At 44.7% G+C, this 21,894-nt stretch overlaps 1 protein-coding gene and 1 pseudogene across 1 annotated transcript; both read right to left on the reverse strand.

The window, feature by feature from the left end:
* LOC135204737 (zinc finger protein OZF-like) overlaps positions 1 to 21,894 on the reverse strand; it is a 500,203-nt pseudogene that overhangs the window by 32,557 nt on the left and 445,752 nt on the right.
* On the reverse strand, positions 20,187 to 20,906 carry LOC135204551 (uncharacterized). Its single transcript, XM_064234712.1, has one exon. It carries the CDS (start codon positions 20,904 to 20,906, stop codon positions 20,187 to 20,189), a length of 720 nt encoding a protein of 239 aa, XP_064090782.1.

The raw sequence follows: 21,894 nt of genomic DNA on the forward strand, positions 1-21,894 counted from the left end.
AATCCTTGCAGATGAATAAACATTCTTAACTTATTGCAAGGGTTGTTACTTAGCATTTTATTTCCCCAAACGATATAGCATTATATTCCCTATTACGAAAAGCAAAGCGTAAATTGTTAAAAATTAGATTTTTTCCCTTCAGATTATACTACAGAAGAAACATTTACGAGTGACCAGAAATAGGCATGTCACAGTAAACGTGTGGGGCTGGATCTTCTTACACATTGTTTGGATGATATCACCAGGATTGAGTGGAGGTTCACTGGTGAAAAATACATTTAAATTCTTCAGGATTTCTAACTTCTTTCACTTCAACAGCAGAATTATTCCTCCCCACCTGCTCCTGTTATTTTCATTCACGACCGCTGCCCCATCCATACGGCCAGAATAGTCCAGGAATGGTTTCAAGGTCGAGAGGATCTGTAAGGATACAGACATGAACCTCACTGAGAATATTTAGGCTAATTTGGTAAAATGTTGAGAGCCTGAGAGGGAGAGGAGACCAGATCAACTTATGAACCTCTGGGAACACAATGGAAAGTCTTCCACAACCGACCACAGATCGTCAGAAACCACGTATCTTCTATGCCTAACAGATTGCAAGAGGTGATCTAGAAGGAAGGTGGCTGGACTTCTCACTAATATTAAAAATAAATGTAAAAATTTAGTGTGTATATTTGGATTACCCCATGGCTTCCGCTGAACTTCCATGTCGTATGATGTAAAAAAAAAATCAGACCTATGCATATCGTTTAGCTCCAGGTCAGATTATTATAATTTATATATTAAAAAGGTGAATTTGATATTTTAAAGAAGTTCAAAATCTAAAGGGAATTTCGCTATCCTTATTTTTTCTTTAAAAATTATCTAAAAAGAGAACCATAGGACGATATCATCAAACCACATTTCTCCAAATAGCCCTTTCCACAATGGACAGTTAAATGACTGAAGGGGCTGTTTAACAATAGAGACGTCTGTCTCTTATCCTCACACGAATGATGATAAGAGCGAAAGGAATTTCTGTCCGTATGACATTAAAACATGTATCACAATTAATATATTAGAAAATATAAGCCAAGTAGATATGTTTATCCATATCATGTAACAATTATTGTAATGAACGGCGTGTAGGGAATAATCTCTACAGTATATTCAAGAGGGAATAACAAACCCAACATGACTAATACATGAAACCTCTGAATATCAGCAATTGTTTATCATTGGCAAACGAATTAAGTTTACCATATTGGAATGGTTAAAAGTTTGCACCAAGTTTGGGAGTCCTTCTTCACTTTCCATTACATGTGGAATTTTCTCTGTCCCTAGTAGTTTCATTTTGATTCCTCAGTAACGTCTAGTCCTCTCTCTCTCTCTCCTCCTCTCCTCTCTCCTCTCTCTTCTCTCTCTCTCTCTCTCTCTCCTCTCTCTCTCTCTCCTCTCTCTCTCTCTCTCCTTTTCAGTCTATATGTATTTACAAGAGGGAGTGAGTTTAACCCAATCCTCCTTCTTGTAAATGTTGTTGTATTCAGAAAATCTACAGTACTATAATAATATTAGGATAAACACTAAAAACACGCAGGCATTAAAGATAAACAAGTAAATATTTCAACTGGAGCTTTTCGTTAGCCATACACTCTATCCACGAGCATATCTAGTACTTCGTCCACTCATCGAGGTCGCAACAGGCCCACCTTACCCCTAGTCCCCCACCCATTTCAGTTGTAGCAAAGCCACGCTGAGGACATCGGTACAGCAAAAGCAAGAAGCTTGTCAGTTTGAATTACATTTTAAAATTCCAAAACCTGTAAGACGGCTTAACAACAAGAACTCAATATTTTAGTTTAGTCAAGATTAATGTTAATGACATATCAAAACTGCATACTTAGCGCAGTGGTATTTCTAGATGACATGTCACTTAAAATTAGAGAGAGAGAGAGAGAGAGAGAGAGAGAGAGAGAGAGAGAGAGAGAGAGAGAGAGAGCTAAGGTGTCGGACACTTTCAACACGTTCACTGATTTTTTGGGTATGTTCAATGATCTGCTGCTGCGCTTCTCTTGATAGCTTCGTATTATATTATTGGTAGGAAACGCATTGCAACCGATACTATAAATTGGCTTACGTGATAAGGTTAAAATATCTTGTTATGATGTTCGTGATTCTCTCCAATACCAATATAACTCTAAAATTTTTATCAATTTTAAGTATTGCGTAATGACTATGACCGATATATAATAACAGACACGGTGGTAAGATAACGCCTTAGACGAAAGTTAAATGGAACCTTAATAAACAAACTTATATTACAAGTGAAACAGTAATCATAGTTAAAGCGATATAACCTGCTCAGATTTTTTTTTTCTTTTACCGTGTGTGTGTGTGTGTGTGTGCGTGTGTTTCTCCAACCATACCTAATGACTCCTCCCGCCGAAAGAATTCCAGAGCTTAATGGTGGAACTCTTGCTCAAGAGAGAAAGAGTCCCCCCCACCCATCCCCCTCCCCCAGTAAACACTGTTACCAATAATTTTTCGAAGTACCCTCATGAAGGTGGTGTAACCAGGGAAACTGTGTCCAACCTGTAACGTACAGTATTTCTTGTATACCATGTACACTAATACACTTTTTTACAGGTATATTAGTAGTAGGTATTAAGTTAGGTACTGAATGGTCGAAAATTGTTGTATTTTCATTGTTTATTGGTCATTTAGCTTTATTATAAAAATTTACTGGGGTGGGTGTTTTTGTAGGGCTTGAAACGAATTAGGCAATTTTACATGTAAAATGCGGTTCAAGATACGAAAACCTCAAGTTACGAAGGCCCCTCGCCACGGAATTAATTAATTTCATATGTCGAGGTATCACTGTACTATGAACGATTTACCTAACTTCATTCTGTTTTATGCATAATGTTCATCAGCGTGGAAGTGGGTGGCCACCAGTCATGTAATTGCTGTTTAAGTATTAACAAAACCTTATTTTATTATAAAAATATAATTTGTGTATATGTGACTAACCCAGTAATTATAAGCAGTCCCTGGTTATTGACAGACTCGGTTAATGGCAATCTGGTTTTATGGCACTTGTGTAGCACCATAGAATCTGATTTATGGTGCCATAAGCACCATAAATCCCATAAATCACAAAGTTTCGGTTAAAGGTGGTTTTTCAATTATCAGTGCCCTGCCAAGATCAGATCCCCTGCTGATAACCAAAGGGGCTTCCTGTACTGCGATCCACATCCCGAATGGAGATGGGATCATGGACATATTCTCCTCTAAAGCATTAAGTCATGTAATGAATTTGAATAAAAAAGTTTTTGCACTGAAAAAACATGCTTATCATTCCTAATCAGAGCTATGCAGATGAATAGCTTCGGCCTCTGGTTGTTGGTGATCTTAACTCGTAGTGGTGTGGAGGTAGGCTGAGGGTCACCTCCTTCTTCGGGGGAACTTTGCACCAAGGGGAATGCTCCTATGGCTATCAAAGTATAATATGTGCCCACCCTTGCCCCACGTGCAGCACTGAAATAAAACAACCAGAAAACACTGACACCTACACTGAGAGTGGTTGGTGCTCCAGGTACACTTACCCCTGGCTCTCCAAACTCAACACCTTACTGAAAAGGAAAAGAGATAATAGGAGAATATCCTATGCCTCCTTCCGCAATGCCATATCAGTCACTAAAAAAGGGATTTTGACGTAAGGAAAAATCTATTTCTGGGCGATTTGGCTCGTGGTCGCCAGCGAAAATATCCTTTCAATCTATTATTTCTAGGGTAAAAATGTACTAACACATACCCCAGAGAATAAATAAAAATAAAGGAAAAAGGTCAGTATAACTGACTCGCCTCACCCTCCAAGAGGGGGTCGGTATGAACACTAGGCGAGTGAGACCATACCACGAAAAGCCAAATACCAATAGAAATCTCCCACAACAAAACCCTCCATGAGGAGAGCCGACCCACAGAGTGAGCAGCTCGTACTACTACTACTCCATCCCATGCTGCCGACTGCTGCGCCTCTGGTGGCCATCCTGAAGTTAGCAGACAATCTTGGGCGAAGGGATGGGTAGGGTGGGATTTCGCTGGCGACACGAGCCAATCGCCCAGAAATAGATTTTTCCTTACGTCAAAATCCCTTTTCTGGGCTCAGCTCGTGTCGCTGCGCGAAATCGTACCAGAGAAATAGCACAAGATTGTAAACAAAAGTAATAAAATAAATCAGAATAGGTCTTAAATAAAAAATAAAGTAAATATAAAAAAGAATATAATTGCTAAAAGATACAAATACACAGTGATACAAAAATAGAATATGCTTAAATTACCTTAATTCTAAACATGTTTCTTATCATAAGGTAATTACATATGTAGAGGTAAATTGGCTTACATGTAACAAATGGTATCTGTGTAAAGGCATGTATCAAAATATAATAGCAATTAAAATAATCAAATGAACAAATTAAACAACAAGGATAATATAAGGAATGCATATGACTTAATATACAAAACCCATAAACCAGTTATACAAATGAGATGTATCCCCTAGCATAAAAATAAGGGGGTAACATCCATGAGATCAAAAATCCATAATCATCCGTGAGTGTCCCTAGTCAAAAAATAGGGGGCACACACTACATCATCATATAAGCAGCTAAGACACCAGGTGAATGTAAATGAAACCACGGGTAGGAATAGACGAAACTGTTGGGTGAAGCAGGTAGAAAGGAGGACTGAATCTTCTACTACAATTTAACTAGAATCAGGGGAAACTATGTTTCACGCTGCTACTGCTGAAAATTTCAGAGCTTCCAAGGACGTTTCAGGTCAATGGCGTTTGAAAACACTGTCGGCGATTTCCATCCGGTATACTTTTTTCAACTCATCGAAGTTCATGTGTTGGAAATAATTAATTGAGGTGGCTACTGCCCTGACATCATGTACTTTCGGGAAAGAGTCAGGATTGGCTTGCTTAATAAAGTACAGGATTTGTTGCCTGATGCCTTTAATGGATAAAGTTCCACCTTTTTCCCTCTTAAAGAGGGGACCCGATGAGGATGAGGATGGTCCTGGACAGAAAGGCTCGTAAAGTTGTAACTGGGCAAAGAGATACGTCTTGTGGAAGGGGTAGTACCTTCCAAGGTTCCCACCTCATCAAAGGGTCTTCATTCTTTGCTAAAAAAGCTACGTTCCGGAGAAAGTAGTACCTCCCCTGTGGGAAGGAATTGAATATGATCCGGATCTCTGGACAAAGCCGACAGTTCTGAAATTCTTGCTCCTGAAGCTAAGCTTAATAAAAACAGTGTTTTCCTTAAGAGCATTATAAACGAGCATGTGTCATTATCGGTTTCTGAAGCCAGTTTAGAACATCGTTTAAGAACCATGAAACTGACGTAGGCCTTACAGAAGGTCTAAGTCTAGCACATGCCTTAGGAATAGACGAGAAGTAGGAATCCGTCAAGTCTATGTTGAACCCAAATTGAAATATCTTTTTCAAGGCTGACTTGTTTGTCGTAATCGTGCTAGCTGCTAAACCTTTTCAAATAAGGATCTGAAAAAGGATATAGCTGAATTAACTGTCATGATTCTAATAATCAGATTCTCTCAGGAAGATTGCTAACTTTTTGACAGCAGCATCATACTGTCTCAAAGTTGAATCCCTTTTATCGGATTCCAGAAGAGAATATTCTGAGGGTCAATATTCGCATCTCTTTTTGCCGCAAACTTCATGAAATCCATAAAGTTAGGGTTTTGAGAATCCCTGAGGAAGCGAACACAGTCTTCGTTTGTACTGACTGGGAGAGCCTGGGATTGGGGATCCGAAGAGGACGACGAATTTTTGGCCCAGCTCCAGAATTAGGGGATACCAATTGCTCTTCGGCCAGTCTGGGGCTACTAGAGCCACTTGACCCTTGAACGTCCTGAGTTTGTTTAAAACTTTCATAAGAAGATTCACTGGGGGGAAGACATAAATCTTCTTCCAGTTGTTCCAGTCTAGAGCCAGGGCGTCCGTGGCATAAGCCAGAGGGTCCAGGTTGGGGGGCTACATAACAGGGAGTTTGTGATTCGCTTGGGACGCGAAGAGATCCACCTGTAGCCCTGGGACTCTTTGGAGGATCCATTGGAACGAACTGTTGTCCAGTGACCATTCCCGACTCTAGGGGTACTGATCGGATAACGCGTCTGCTATGACGTTTCTCACTCCAGCTATGTGAGTGGAGGAGAGATGCCAACTGAACTTGTCTGCCAGGGAGAAGATGGCTACCATCACATGATTTAGATGACGTGACTTGGAGCCTCCTCTGTTTATACAATGTACTACCACTGCGCTGTCCAGAACTAGCTTTATGTGGGAAGTACTTTGGTGGGCGCAACCTTTTTAGAGTCAAGAACACTGCCATTGCCTCCAGTACGTTTATATGGAACTGACTGAACTGAGGTGACCAAGTTCCTTGAACCTTTTGGACCTGGGAATACCCTCCCCAACCGCTTAAGGACGCGTCTGTGTGGATGGTAATCCCTGGTGGAGGGAACTGAAGGGGTACTGACACTGACAAATTCTTGACTTTCGCCCACGGCCGAAGTCGATTCTTTAGAATCAGAGGGACTGAGGATAGTTTGTCCCTGGACCTGACATTTGCTCGTGAGCGCCAAATTCTGGTTAGGTCTTTCAGTTTGGCTTTCATTAAGACGTTCGTCACTGATGCAAACTGGAGAGAACCCAGGATCCTCTCCTGAGCTCTCCTTGACGCCAGTTTGTGACTTAGAAATTGCTTGACTGACTTCGCTATTTCTTTCCTTTTGGTTGATGGAATCGACAGAGTAATGGGAGGATAGATTCCATTGAATGCCCAGCCACTGAAAGTCTGACTCTGGAGTGAGTCTTGACTTGGTCCTGTTTATACTTGAAGCCTAGATATTCCAGGAACTGAATCACTTTCAGTGTAGCTCTGTTGCATTCCTCGACTGTTGAAGCCCACCCCGATCAACCAATCGTCGAGATACGCTACTACCATAATCCCTTGCGATCTGAGTTGTTGTACTACCACTTCCGCTAGTTTCGTGAACACCCTGGGTGCCACGTTGAGTCCGAAGGGGACTACCTTGAAGGAGAATGTCTGGTCTCCTATCTTGAAACCCAGATATGGACGGAAGTGTCTTGCAATAGGGATATGATAGTAGGCGTCTGTAAGATCGATAGAGGTGGTGACGGCCCCACGGGGAAGTAAGGTCCGCACCTGTGAGATCGTGAGCATCTTGAACTTGTCGCAGCAGGATGGCTAAGTTTAAGCGGGACAAGTCTAAGATTACCCTTCTTTTTTGTGAGCCTTTCTTTGGCACGCTGAACAAGCGACCTTGAAATTTTAATCTCTTGACTCTCGCTATAGCTCCTTTCTGAAGGAGGTTGTCTGCGTACTCTGTCAATTCCTTGGAAGGAAGTTGACGGAAAGGTCTGGATGGAGGTGGGTTCGTCAACCAGCTCCAACCCAGGCCTTTTTGACACTATGCTCTGAGCCATTCGCTGAAGTTCCACCGGTGGCGAAAGTGAAACAGCCCTCCCTCCTACCTGAAGTTCTTCATTGGTTTCTGGTAACCGCCTCGGCCTCCTCTGAAGTGCTTTCCCCTGTTAAAGGGGCCTCCCGATCCTCTCCCACGAAAGGAACGCTTACCTCTGCCTCCTTACCCGAGCGGTCATACTTCTGCGAAGCTTGACTCTCGAAGGCTTGATTGTAAGCTGGGGAGATGGCGTAAGAGGTGGAGGGCTGAGGCTGAGGGATATCACATAAATTGGCTGTGATTGAGCCTTAGAGGTGGAAGGTTGGGCAGTTTGCACTAAGGGCACCGTTGGAACTTGCTGAGGAAAGCGTGGCTGCTTTTTCTGGTAAGGATGGAAACGCCTAGGTTTCCTCTGTCCCTTACCTTTAGGTGTTAAGTCTTGTCTCCTCTTAGCCGTAAGGCCCCAACGGTCCTTAAGGCTCTGGTTTAGCCTCGTAGCCTCTGACTGTACTTCCTTCACCATAGCTTCTGGGAAGAGATCTGCTCCCCAGATGTTAGACGAGAGTAACCTATTTCGGCTCATGTCGAATGGTTGCCTCTTGCAGGACATGCTTCCTACAATTCGTTCTAGCAGTGGCAAACTCAAACATATCCGACTGTACCGTGTGAGTCAGGGCTTTGGTCATGAGCTTAAAAAGCGGTTCTGAGCCATAAGCTATGGTTGCTACCTCGGACATAGCCATAGAGTAATCGATCTGGCTAATCGCGATTTCGCGTCAAATTCAGCCTGAATAAGGCTATCTGGGAGCCTGGGTAGCTTTTCACCAAACTGCTCCATAGCACAGTCCGGTTTGAGTTTGCCAGCTGAGAAGGTGTTTGGCAAGTCCTCCCACAATTCTCCGGCTGAGGGGAGCAACGGAGATGTGGGATCTGCTTCCTTTAATTGAGGCATGGATTTCCCCCTTCTGGGCCGCTGGGATGGTAGACCTAGCGATCTTTGTCAGGAACGGGAGCGGGGTACTCTCCTCCATTGTGAAAATGGTAAAGGGACTCTTGAAAGGTTGTATCCTGGTATTAGAACAATCCATGTCCTCTAAACACCTGAGCCATTCTCTCTGAGCCTGGTCTCGTGAATAGAGGACTGTCTCCTTGGTACCCTATCATCCCGAACCATGGCTGAAGCTGTAAGCCTTGCGTAGCCTATGAACGGAGGTTGGAGGCCTTCTGGAAAGAACTCGAAGTCCTCTATCCTTCGAGTTCCGAATTCCGGTATGGAGATGAGACCGTCTTGAAGGGGGCGTATGATGCTACTCTCCATGGATTGTTCATCGAGAACGGAGGTAGTGAGTCATACGGAGGAAGCTGAGTTCCACTCGTATTGGAAAGTGAAGGAGAGGCTAGAGGGGCTTCTCTCAGTCCAGCTATAATGGAGTCCTGGAAGTAATCCTATCCGACAGACGAGAGATCATTTGTTCCATGCTACTCTTTAAGGACCCAACCAGGTCGCCCACCTTTTTTTGCACAACAGGCCAGCATTGGAGTCCAAGGCCGGAGCTGCTGCGGAGGTGGAGGGGTGTGGCTCTGAACCGGAACTAAGGGTAGCGGAACTGGTGACTCTGCGGGGTGCGAGATCTCTCTCTAGAGGATTTACTCCTCGAGGACTTAGAGCCGGAGCCAGAAGCTTTAGACCTATCTGCTCCGGGATTGCCAGCCGGAGACTTACGTGAGGAGGAAGACGCCGAAGTCGACTTCTTAGAAGACGACGACGTCTTAGTCAAGGATGTCACTGCTTGACCCTTGACCTTAGGTCTAACCGAAAGCGTCAGGAGGAGTATAATATTCATGCCTGTAAAGCCTTGGAAGGATGGAGAGGTTGCAGGAGTAGAAGAAACAGTCACACCCAAGGGTGACCCTTGGGTGTCCACCATACCTACCTCGACCAACAGGTCGTCTACACCTACTATAGGTTCCACATTAATATCTAAATGTCGCGACGTCCGTGGAGATATCCTGGTCTTGGTCGGTTATGAGCGCCAGCTGTTGTTGGATGAAGGCGATAGTAGGGGCCGCCTCTACTGGGTCGACGTATCCTGTCGCCTTGCCTCCGGGGAAGATAAACAGCGCCAACCGCTTCTCAAGATGTAGGGCATACCCTTGGCGGCGTTCTTCCCAAAACCGCCGACCCAGGCCCGCAGGGTTGCCAGAGCGGTATCTTTCACTGCCGGCGCCTGGAAGAGAGGGCGAAGATTAGATTTAAGAATCACTTAAAACTAAACTAAAATATAACTTAAACTTAGATGCCTTAAGTTAAAGTGGATGATGAAAACTTAAGCACTAAAACAGAAGCGGAGATGGAATACTCACCCCTTCTAAAAGCTGGCTCACCAGATCGTAACATATGGTACACGTCTCATGGTACCAGACCTGGTATTGTCCCCGTGCAGAGTCGCGCATGGAGCATGGGACCGGCAAACTTCGTGTCCACATGGGTCCTGAAGTGTGGCGGCGCATCCCGGATGCTCCACGTTGGTGGCCTGTAAGTGGGAAGACACATGAGTATCTTAAAGAATAACACTTACAGGCTAAAGGACAGAAGAACTCCGTTGCATGCCGGAGCTCGGAAAAAAATTTGGGCATAACCCCCCCTGCATCAGCCTGAAATAGGCTATAATCCCGGAGATATCCGGTAAGACATAAGGGGGGGGGAAGGTTTAAGGTACTTAAGATAAACTTATAGTTAATCTAATAACACTTAAACCTAAAACTCAAACGAACCGGAACGAGTCCACGTGCGTGGCGGAGTGTAGTAACTCAGCGATACGGTCAAGGTTTAGTAGGGACCCTACTGTATGTTCCGGTCCACTCTACTGGATGGACTAACATCTTCCGCTAGATGCTAGGACTCCGATCAGAAGGAGTCCAAGTAAGGTCGGGAAGAGCGAGGAGGGACATACAGGCTCGAGCGAACCGGAGCGACCAGGAAGCAACGGAATGGGGTGGGGGGAAAGGCCAGTACCCTCCACCACGTTAACCACCTCCAGGGCCGGTAACCGATGAGCCGGAGAGATCGCGTCCAGTCTGGGTCTGTCCCGCCTCCCTGGCCCCTCCGCCTGAGGGGGGGAGAGAGGGAGGCATGCTCGGGTATGTGGAGCGAGCGTGGGCAGACCGACCCACCCTCCCCCGACTCAATGGAAGAGCGAGAGGAGGGGGGAAGGGGACTGGGCAGGCGTCTGGCTGTCTCGTGATCGCGTAGTGACCACGAGACGGTAAGACTAACATAAGACAACTAAGCCTAGGACCAACCAACTGATCAGAGAGATGCTATCGGGAAGCAACTGAACTGAAAAGCGGTAGCATAGGCTCGATGAGCCAGGACCTAGGCTAAGCCAGACGCCTAACTAACCTAACCATAACAAAATACATAGAATAAATAAAATAAAAGAAAGAAAACAATAAAGTAGGAGAAAAAATCCAGGAGTGTACGAACTAACCGAAGGAAAGTCTACCACTCAAAGCTAGTCAGAGGCCGATACTAAGAGCCGGGACTAGGGTCTGGGAAAGAAGAAGCCTACATAAGTAAAAGACATGCATGCATTGGCAAACCTGAGTAGACAAAGTACCCATAAGTAAAACGGATAATTAATATAGAGCGTACATATATAAGGGGATGTTCTAGGTATGGGAGACCGAGAACGAACCCACCACGCGGCAGAACCATGCTGCCATGCTTCCGACCCCGAGTTCGTATTTATACCTAAAAAACGGCAAATACTGACTGAGGGCCGAAAAGAATCAAGTAACCATAATTACTGAGTACTTAACTTAGCTGCTGCAATAGCTGCACGCTCCATTATAGATAAATCCAACGAAAGGGCACAAAAAAACACAGAGAGAAAAATATCACAACCGACTCGTGTGCGCTAACTTGAAAGGATGGCCACCAGAGGCGCAGCAGTCGGCAGCATGGGATGGAGTAGTAGTAGTACGAGCTGCTCACTCTGTGGGTCGGCTCTCCTCATGGAGGGTTTTGTTGTGGGAGATTTCTATTGGTATTTGGCTCGTGGTAGTGGTCTCACTCGCCTAGTGTTCATACCGACACCCTCTTGGAGGTGAGCGAGTCAGTTATACTGACCTTTTTCTTATTTTATTTATTCTCTGGTATGTGTTAGTACATTTACCCTAGAAATAATAGATTAAAGGATATTTCGCGCAGCGACACGAGCTGAGCCCAGAAATGGTCTCGAGGTATTGAAAATTTTCTATATTTTTTAAACTTACATAAAAAATATGATAAGGAGCGAAGATCATTTACACCTCCCATAGTTCAATAGCAGAATGGGCATAAATAGCAAAAATACTCTGAAAACTAAGGAGGAAGAGGCTCTTCTTATACACTTAGCTTTGCTTCAAAGCGGGCCAAAAATGCTCCACAACACTGAGTGTGTCTCAAACATGAAGCCCATACAAAATGGAAGACGAAGACAACACAACAACACTTTTATACAGAGGAAGAGATAACTTCCCAGGTTATGGATGGTCCTCTGATTCCTGTTGTAATGAAGGCTGGAAGTCTTTAGCTGTGTCAACAAACAGGGATATACTACCTGACGAATCTCTTATTGTCACTGCGAGGGTTGGTTCAGAGAGGAGCTTCTCTTTACCCTGGAAGCAGAGCTATCAGGGCTTTCAAAGTCTTTAACATTCACTCCAATTCGGCATTAACAACTGTAGTTGAACATTTTATGAATTAGAACCAAATATATAAAAGACAAAAAACTGCTGTGCTTGTCTGAAAAATCATTCTGAATCATTCCAGTTGCCTATGTGTCAATTGCAATGAAGCAGAAGACTTGAAGACTTCTGTTATATCATATGGTAAACAGAAAAATGATAATGAATCTTATGAGACACATCTCTGTCTGATGATTCTCACAATTGTAAATGATTAGCACAAAACAGGAACCATAAGCAAGATTCCAAAGCCAACCAGAGACAAGTTTCTGATGGCTGTGCAGAGAGATTCAAATTTAGAGTTAACCCTCGACACAGAGAAACAATACTAAGACAAACAATATCTCAGTGAAAAGGCAGTGCTCTATCTCTCACTTGACTCCTTAGGCTGAGTTACCTGGTAGTGCTTCCCTCTTTAAATGTGTTCATCTTATAGAGCCATCAAGTGTCTAACAGATACATTTTAGTGCCTGCCTGCATGTTAACCGAAGAAAAGGGAAAGCATTCCTCGTTTGGTGATAATGCCTAAATTTTGGTGCTGTTGCCAAACAATACCACAAGATGTCTCAATTCAAAACTGGAAACTCTTGGGAGGCTGGAAAGACTGTCCTGAGCTTCACTAACCATACAAACCTGAGGTTCTTTACATTAGGAATTACTTTTAATTTAGGCTGGAAAATGGCCGTTGAAGTTTCAAACAAGGTGACTAGGCAGTTAACTACTGTCCGCTAGACATAAATATTCCAATTTGCTTTAGGCCCAGGAAGTAGAATGAGGGGTAGCATGAGGTAGGCCTATATGTAAAGGACCTCAGGTTTGTATAGTTAGGAAGAATGCAATTTAATTTTGAAAATTGTGGTCTGTTCCTACACAATATACAAACCTTCGGTCCTTTTCCTTAGGAAGACTCATTGATTGGTGGAAGGAATCTGAATGAGCCTCTATGAACAGACTTCTGGAACATTTCATATGAAGGAGGAAACGTAACCTCATATGAAAAAGCAATCAAAAACTTTATTGTCAGAGACATTTAGGCAAATACAAGAATTGGCTTTGTCTAATGCCAGACCCCCTTTCCCCTCTTGCTAGGGAAAAGGGAGGATCTATATGCTTCTATAATCTAATCAAAGAATATAGAAAGGTTACTCTATCATATAGAGGCAGTCCCCAGTTATCGGCTGGGGTTACATTCTCAGCGGGTTGTTGATAAACGAAAACCGCCATTAACTGAAACTCGGCAATTTAAGACGCTTATGGTGGCGAGTTTCGGTTAATGGTGCCAATAACCAGTTAAAGGTGCCTCTAAGTTATGGCTCCATAACTCTATTATTGGCACCTTATGGCACTGTTAACCAAAACTTGCCCCATTATGGTGCCATAAATCGCTGATTTTATGGTGCCAGACAAACACCATAAAACCGGATGGCCATTACCTTTAATCTTACCTGCATCGGCCACCAATTCCAGCTTGTGACGAACGTGACTCTCTGCCCGAAGAAAGAGAGCAACGAAAAGAGGAAAGAAGAGAGCCAGTCCTTCTCACATTAGCACTTTTATTCATACCAATCACAAAAGGCAAGATACAACCCTGTACTGTTAAAGAAACTGGGTAATCTTCACAACTTGTTGAGTAGCCACCACGGGTCCTAAAGAAAAAGTGTCCAAGGACTTGTGGGCTATATCCCAAAGGTAGGAAGCAATGAAAGTTGTCTGATTAGACCACACCCCTGCTTTCAGTAATTGAGGAACAGACAGGTTCCTGTGGAACGCAAGGGAAGGGCCAATACCTCTGATTTCGTGAGCCCTCAGGCGAAAGGTACTGGTGTCGTTCTTTCCTACGGAGGAATACACTTTCTTGATCATTTCACGAAGCCAGAAAGAAATAGTGCTCTTGGACACTTTTTCTTGGTCACCTCAGTGCAAACGAAGAGGCATCGATACTCAGGTCGGAGATGTCAAGTTCTCTTCAGATAGCACCATAGCACTCTAACTGGACAAAGCAGCATCTCATCAGGGTCATTACCATATAAGTCCTCAAGAGAGGGGATCGTAAAGGACTCGAACCTAGTGTCAAGGACCGAAGGATTCTGAGTCTTCACTACAAAGTCCGAGGTGAAATCGAGCATAACCAATCCCTATCCCCTCGAGTGTTTCACATTAAAAGAAAGACCATGTAGTTCTCCTACTCCCTTTATCAATTCCAGGCCAAGCAAAAAGACTGTCTTGAGGGTCAGATAATTTTCTGACAACTCTCGATGAGGCTCATAAGAAGGATGAGTCAGGCTCCGAAGGACAAGAGTCACATCCAACTCAGGGGGCCTGAGTTCCCTGGGTGGGCAAGACCTCTCGAAGCTTCTCATGAGCAAAGATATCTCCAAAGAGGAGCAGATATCTAGACCCCTCAGTTTCAAGACTAGGCCGAAGGCAGACCTGTAACATTTAACTGCAGATACAGAGAGGAGCTTCTCTTGGTGAAGAAAGACTAGAAAGTCCACGACCTTCTGAAGAGAAGCTCTGATCAGAGAGAGATCCAGTCTACGACACCAACCACAGAAGACAGCCCACTTTCCTGGTACAGGCAGTCCCCAGTTATTGGCAGGGGTTCAGTTCTTGGTGGGGTGCTGATAAAGGATATATGCTTCTATAGTCTATTCAGAGAATAAAAAAGGATACTCTGCATATAGTCTTAACATTCTCAGCCACCAGTTCCAGCATGTGACGGACATAACTCTCTGCCCAAAGGAAGAGAGTAGAATGAAGGAGGGAGGAGGAGAGCCAGTCACTCCCACATTCATACCATTACAATAAAAGGCAAAATGCAGCCTTTTTCTGTTAAGAGTAGGGTAAGCTACACAACTTGAGCAGCCACCACGGTCCCAAGAAAAAAAAGTGTCAAAAGGACTTATCCTGAAGGTAGAAAGAGGTGAAAGTGGTCTGATTAGACCAAACCCCCACTTCCAGTACCGGAAGGTTCATACAGAATGCGAAGGAAGAACCAAAACCTCTTGACTTCGTGAGCTCTCAGACGAAAAGTACTGGTGTCCTTACCTTCAGCGGAATATGTTTTCCTGATTGCTTCATGAAGCCAGAAAGAAATAGTGTTCTTGGACACTTCTTTCTTGGTCACCTCAGTTCGAACGAAGATTCGTCAACACTGAGGCTGGAGATGTCGAGTCCTCTTCAGATAATGCCATAGCACTCTAACAGGACAAAGCAGCATCTTGTTTGGAACACTAACACAAACGTCCTCTAGGGAAGGGATCATAAAGTACTCAAACCTAGCATCTGGAACCAATGGGGTCTGAGTCTTCACTATGAAGTTCAAAACAAAATCAAGTGTAACCCATCCTCCTCCCTCAAGTGTTTAACATTCATGGAAAGACCATGAAGTTCTTTAACTCTCTTCGCTGATGCTAAGCAAAGCAGAAAGATGGTCAGATCCCTGTCTAATGACTCTCGTATAGGCTCGTAAGGCGGACAAGTCGAGCTCCTTAATACAAGAGTCACATCCCACTCAGGAGGCCTGAGTTCCCAGGGTTGGCAAGACCTCTTGAGGCTCTTCATAAGCAGAGATATTTCTGTGGAAGAAGAAATATCTACACCTCTCAGTTTCAGGACTAGGCCCATGGCAGATCTGTAGCCCTTAACTACAAACTGAGAGGAGCCTCTCCCAGCAAATAAGTACCAGGACTCCGTGACCTACTGAAGAGTAGCTTTGGCCGGAGAGAAGCCCCATATATGACACCAACCACAGAAGATGGCCCACTTTCCCTGGTATACTACAGCTGTAGAGGACTGTCTGAAGTATCCCGCCATCTCTGTTGCTGCACGTTGAGAAAAGCCTCTTGTTCACAAGAGGTGGTGGATGACCTCTAGCTGTGATGACACAGGGACTGCATTACCATTGGTAACACTCTTGTGGGGTTGACATAGAAGGTTGTGCCAAGGAGGGATTTCTCTTAGTACTTCAGAAAGAAGAACTAGCAGGTTGGAATACCAATGGCCTGTGACCATTTGGGAGCCAACAGAATCATCAGTAGCTTCCTGTTGTGCCAGGTGACAAACAATTCTACAACTGGACACCCCCATAGGCCATATAACCTTTCAGCCACGTCTGTGTGAAGGGACCACTCTGTTGCTATCACCTGATTCTAGCAACTGAACTTGTCTACCACTACATTCCTCTTGCCAGGAATGTACTTAGCTGACAGATCTACCGAGCGAGCTGCTGCCCACTCGTGCACCTGCACTGCCAAATGGTGAAGAGGGAGAGATACATGACCCCCTGCTTCTTGAAACATGCCATCATTGGTGTTGTCGCTCATCAAGACCTAGGAGTGTCCCATCACTTGATCCTGGAATTCTTGGAGAGCTAGTAAGCTCCTCGAGTTCCAAGATGTTGATGTGAAGGTGTTTGTCATAATGGTTCCCCACTCCAGCAGTCAGCAACTGCTCCAGGTACGCTCCCAACCCTTGGACGATGCGTCTGATAAGAGAAGCATGTCCGGAGGGGGAGTGAGCAAGTCCACTCCTATTAAGAGGTTCCTGTCATCCAGTCACCAGGCTAAATTCTCTCTCACTTCCTAGACAGTGAAATGAGAAAGGTTTGAGGGTCTCAAGCCAGTGACCAAAACTCCTTCAGTCTCCACTGAAGAGACCCAAGGTGAAGCCGCAAAAGAGGGACCAGCTTCCCCAAAGACGACAGGTGACCGATCATGACTAGCCATTGCCAAGCTGGCTGCTCCTGTCATGACAGAAACAGCTGTGCTGCCTTCCTGAAGTTGCTGATATGCGAGTCTGCGGGAAGACTCATGCTGCTACCATATTGATGAGCATGCCCAGGTACTTTATCCTCTGCGTAGGAATGAGATCCGACTTCTCAAAATTTATCATAATCTCCAGGTACTTCATCCTCTGCTTGGGCTCGAGATCTGACTTCTCGAAGTTCACCACGATCCCAAGATAGCAGCAGAATCCGAGGAGTCGATCCCTGTCCTGCAGCAACTGCGAGCGGGAGCTTACCAGGACCAGTCAATTGTCGAGATACCTCGAGACGTATCCTGACCGAATGGGCCCAACCTGACACCAGTGTGAACACTTGCGTGAACACCTGTGGGGCGGTTGAGACACCGAAACAAAGTGCCCTGAATTGGTACACCGTCCCGTCGAGGATGAAGTGGAAGTACTTCCTAGAGGACTGGTGGATGGGTATTTGGAAATATGCATCCTTCAGGTCCACCGAAAGCATGAAGTCGTTCTCCCTGATGGATTCGAGCACTGAACGTGTTGTTTCCATCGTGAACCGAGTCTGGCAAATGAATCGGTTCAAGGGAGAGAGATCTATCCTAGGCCCTGTGATCGTGGAAGTTGAGCAGGTAACCAGCACCCCTACCGGAGAAACACCGAAACCAGTGGAAGAAGGAGGAATACCGAAAGGAGTAACCTGAGATGGAAGAGAGGAAATCAAACCTCTCCCAAACGGGAAAAACCTGTGGAACGTGACAAGGTCAAATTAGAAGCAAAATTACTTTCAAGAGGAACAGAAACAGGTGAAGTCTTGAAACCCCCCGGAGGAGGAGCAGATGAAAACTCTGAAACCAGAACAGAACCCACCGAAACTGGGGGTGTCATCCTTTTAAGGGAAAGAAAATGAACAGACTCCTTACCCCCCTGAAAATCCAAAAGCATATCATTAGAGAATTCTGGGAAATTTTTGAGAACATGATATTGAATGTTACAAAACCCCAAGAGAAAACATTGCCTAACTAAAGACCTGTACCCTTGTGAAAGGCCTAAAAAGTCTCCATTATACTCTCCCAAATTAAACTGCTCAATGTTCGAGGACAACGGCTCTGACGTAATTCCCAAAGGGCAGGGAACCATTGAGGAAGAAGGGGCATCCAAGGAATCCCCCGCTGAAGGAAACGAGTCCAAACTCCCAGGAGGAGGAAGGGAAGATTTCATCCTTGGCCCAAAATTGGCCGGAAATAAGTAATCCTCAGGATTCAACGGTGAACCTGCCTTACAAGGACTACCTACAGGATCTGAAGGAAACTGCCCTTGGAACCATACCTCACCTAACTGATCCCTAACTTTAGTTGTCTGTGTCGATCCGACTTCTGATTTCACACTCAGACTTACTTTTTCAGGGGAATAGGGGAATTCTGCTGCAGACACTGCCTGCTCCGTGCCAGGGAGGGGGGAGGGGGAAGGGATGGTAGTTCCTACCCTCTAGGTTTTTGGAACTCCATGACCCCCAGCACCCATCAGGGCTGGTTCTGGAACAGGCAAGGGAGCTGGAAAAGAAAGGTTAGTAGTTTGTTTCCTATTACTAACCTGTCAATAACCTGAGTTATTGACTAAATTAGTCAATAACCCAGACTTACTCGATGTCAGCCTCTTCTAGCTTCTTAAAAAGAACTGACTAAGTCACTAGATACTTCTTCTGCCTTGGGTTTAACTCCTGGAGCTAACCTGGCTTTACTCTTTGAAGCAAGAGCTTTCCGATGTTTGATATAAGCCTGCATCTGATCTGTAGACCAATCCCTATATTCATCACATCTATGGCCCAGATTACACTGGATCTTCCTACAAGCAATACATAAGGAATGTCGGTCATATTTGAGAGTACTCATCCTCCGTTTGGAGGCGGTACAGGAGCAATCAGTTGCTGCATCTTCACTGGGAAGGTCCAAAGGTGTCTTAGCCGGAGGGGAATCCTTTGCAGTCGAGTCCATTTCGGTCCAAGTCGTAATCTTCAAAATCAAAAGCAGAGAAAAAACCAAGGCAAAGTCCAAAATGAGCAGAGGTGTCAACAAATCCATCCTGACAGAGGAAGAAAAGAAATAGTGAAAATATGAGAAGGCGATACTAAGTACTACCAGGATTGGTCTTTAGCTCAGATAAGTCATGGGTTCGCTATCCTTACCACTAAAGGTAGGGAATGAAGGAAACACCGAAATATCAAAAGTAGGTTCTTAATGTCTAAGTGAAGTAAACAAAATCAAAGAGGTGCAAAATTATGTGCAAGCAAGAAATACAAAGTGGTGCCGTACTGGCAAAACATTTCTGCCAGACGGGCGAGATTTTGTCATTACATATCGTATATTTAACATACGTTAAATATAAATGGACATGAAATATAAGAATGAAATACATATACATAAATGTTCATATATCGTACTGAATGTTTCTTTCATTTACCTACACCTCCCTCACCTTCGCGCTCGGAGTACACTCTCAAGCAGACTCTTTCTCTCCGAGCCTTTGAGAATGACGTGGGGGAATATCAACTAAGGACGGCTTTTCCTGGTCCAAGCAGGGCCACAGGGGAAAGAGGGGATGGGTCAACACTAGGGGGTGGCACTGGGCGAAGGAAACGACAGTTTTGCCACCAGACACGACTACTAAGGAGGCAAATTTCATAATCCCTTGACCTGCTGAAACTCATGACTACTCCAACCTTGTTCCAGCAGCAAGATGTCAGGTCTTGGATCTGTACATGCTGTCTAATAGTCAACCTGGGTAGGGGGCGGGCATGCTGATTACACTGGGTCTTGAAAAGGACTCTGGGTGTGCAGGGATGCATGACCTAAGAGGTCAACCATACAGGATCTGGGCAGGGGAGTGGCCTGTGAAATTGGGAGAATTCCGAGGCTCTAAGAGGCCTCGATCAAACTCTTCGCAATCAAATATTGCCAGAGGGTACCGTTGTCAGGATGAGATGCTTGATTGACTTCATGGTGGCCTAGGCATGACCATTCGATTGTGGATAATATGGGGAAGTTACCACGTCGGACTCCCCATTGCTCCGTAAAGTCCAAGAACTCGTTACTGGTGGACTGTTGTCCTCCATCAGTCCTGAGACAGAGAGGCACACCAACTTCCTGAAAGTAGCGGCAGAAGATCCTGATTGTATCAGAAGCAGTAGTATCACCTTTGCATGGGACAACAACAGGCCATCCTCAGAGTCGGTCAAGTATGACAAGAAAGGCTTTTCCAGTGACGGTAAATAAATCTGATGAAACAGATTCACAGGGCCTTGTGAGGTTGTCGTCATTCATTGATGGTTCCTGCTTTTGGGTTGGCTGCAATACCCCGCATGACTCACAAGCTACAATTGTGTTGACAATGTCTGAGTTGATACCAGGCCAGAAGACAGCCTGTCTTACCTGGCACTTAGAAGATTCCATGCCCTGATGACTATCATGTAGGCGGGACAACATGCGGCAGCAGAGGGCGGCAGGCACTATAACTTTTGCTCTTTGCAAACTGAGCTCATCATCAGCGTAGAGCTTGTCCTGTATCTTCCTGTATGGGAGTAAGGAGTTATGCAGATCATATCTGTTGGAGGGGAATCCCAAGGTGACACAGTTGAGTAGGTGAGTATAGACAGGGTCTTCTCTTGCTGTGTCTCGTAGATCCTGAAGAGTCCTGTTGGCATCTTGAGCTGGAGACTTTCCTGAAGAGGTGACAGTGTACACAGCCATGATTGTTTGGAGATGGGTAGCAGAAGAGGCACCTGTGATTTTGTCCTCTGGTGCAGGGTGGCTAACTGGGGCTTGAGACACAGCGTCAGGAATGTTCAGAGACTTGCCAGCACGCCACACAGCTGTGAAGAAATAGGGCGAAATTTTCTCCTTCAGACGCTGTAGGCGAGGATTCTCGATGTCACTGATACACATAACCACTTGTGGATGGTTGGGTGGGTCAGCACAGCTTTAGCCTAATTTTCTCAAGTAAAAAAAGTTAATGAAACACATATGTCAGTGCACAGTACTTCCGAAAATTAGACGAAGTTTGAAACACAAGTGCCCTAGTGGCATGGAAATCCATATGTTGGTTTAAAAGGGGTTCATGAAAAACAATGAAATGCGAAGTAGGCTGTGTAACCATATCCTTTCACCTGTTACTGCCTACCTGGTGGATGGGCGGAGCTTCATGACGTCATATTACATATGTCTACGTCAGAAATGGTTTTGGAATCCTCTTCTGTGATTTTCTTGGTTCTGGAATTGGCAACTTCATTTACTCTATGAATACCAAAACTATCGAACTTAAATACTTAAGAATAATTGCAAAAATTGGATAAAATTGGATATGGTTATAAAATTGACACTTGCCACCTTCCACCTTTATCCAATGCTTTGATGAAAAGTTATTGCCGAAAAACAGCCTTCCATCGGCTCTGAATCCCTTAGTAAATGTTGGAGACAATAAAAGGCTAATACAACTTCCAGGTTTGTTTTATTGTCAGCCCATCTCTCCCCTTGCTAGAGAGAGACTAGCATCTAATAATCTACTCTAGATTATGGAAAGGACAAGTGACTTTCAGGGGTTGGTACTGGTGCCATGGGGATCCGTGTAACCCCATGCAGTGGTAAAAGGAACAGTTACTGGTGTCATGGGGGTCTATGGAATCCAGTGAAGCGGTTGAAGGAACTTTTCTGGCCAGGGAAGGTGATTTCCTTGGACCAATACCAGTGACATAGGGGCCTGTTGATCCCCGTGCAATGGTGCCCATTCCCGTAGACACATCAGGAGAGTAAACAAGAGATCCCTTAACCTTTTCCATGGAAGACAGATGAACATTACAAGCCTATGAGCATTCATTCAGCTGGGAGAACCAGGCACACAAAGATGAGAATAATGAAGTCACTCTGAGACTTTTTC

This window comes from Macrobrachium nipponense, chromosome 47 (genome assembly GCF_015104395.2).
Source record: "Macrobrachium nipponense isolate FS-2020 chromosome 47, ASM1510439v2, whole genome shotgun sequence".
Taxonomy (NCBI): domain Eukaryota; kingdom Metazoa; phylum Arthropoda; class Malacostraca; order Decapoda; family Palaemonidae; genus Macrobrachium; species Macrobrachium nipponense.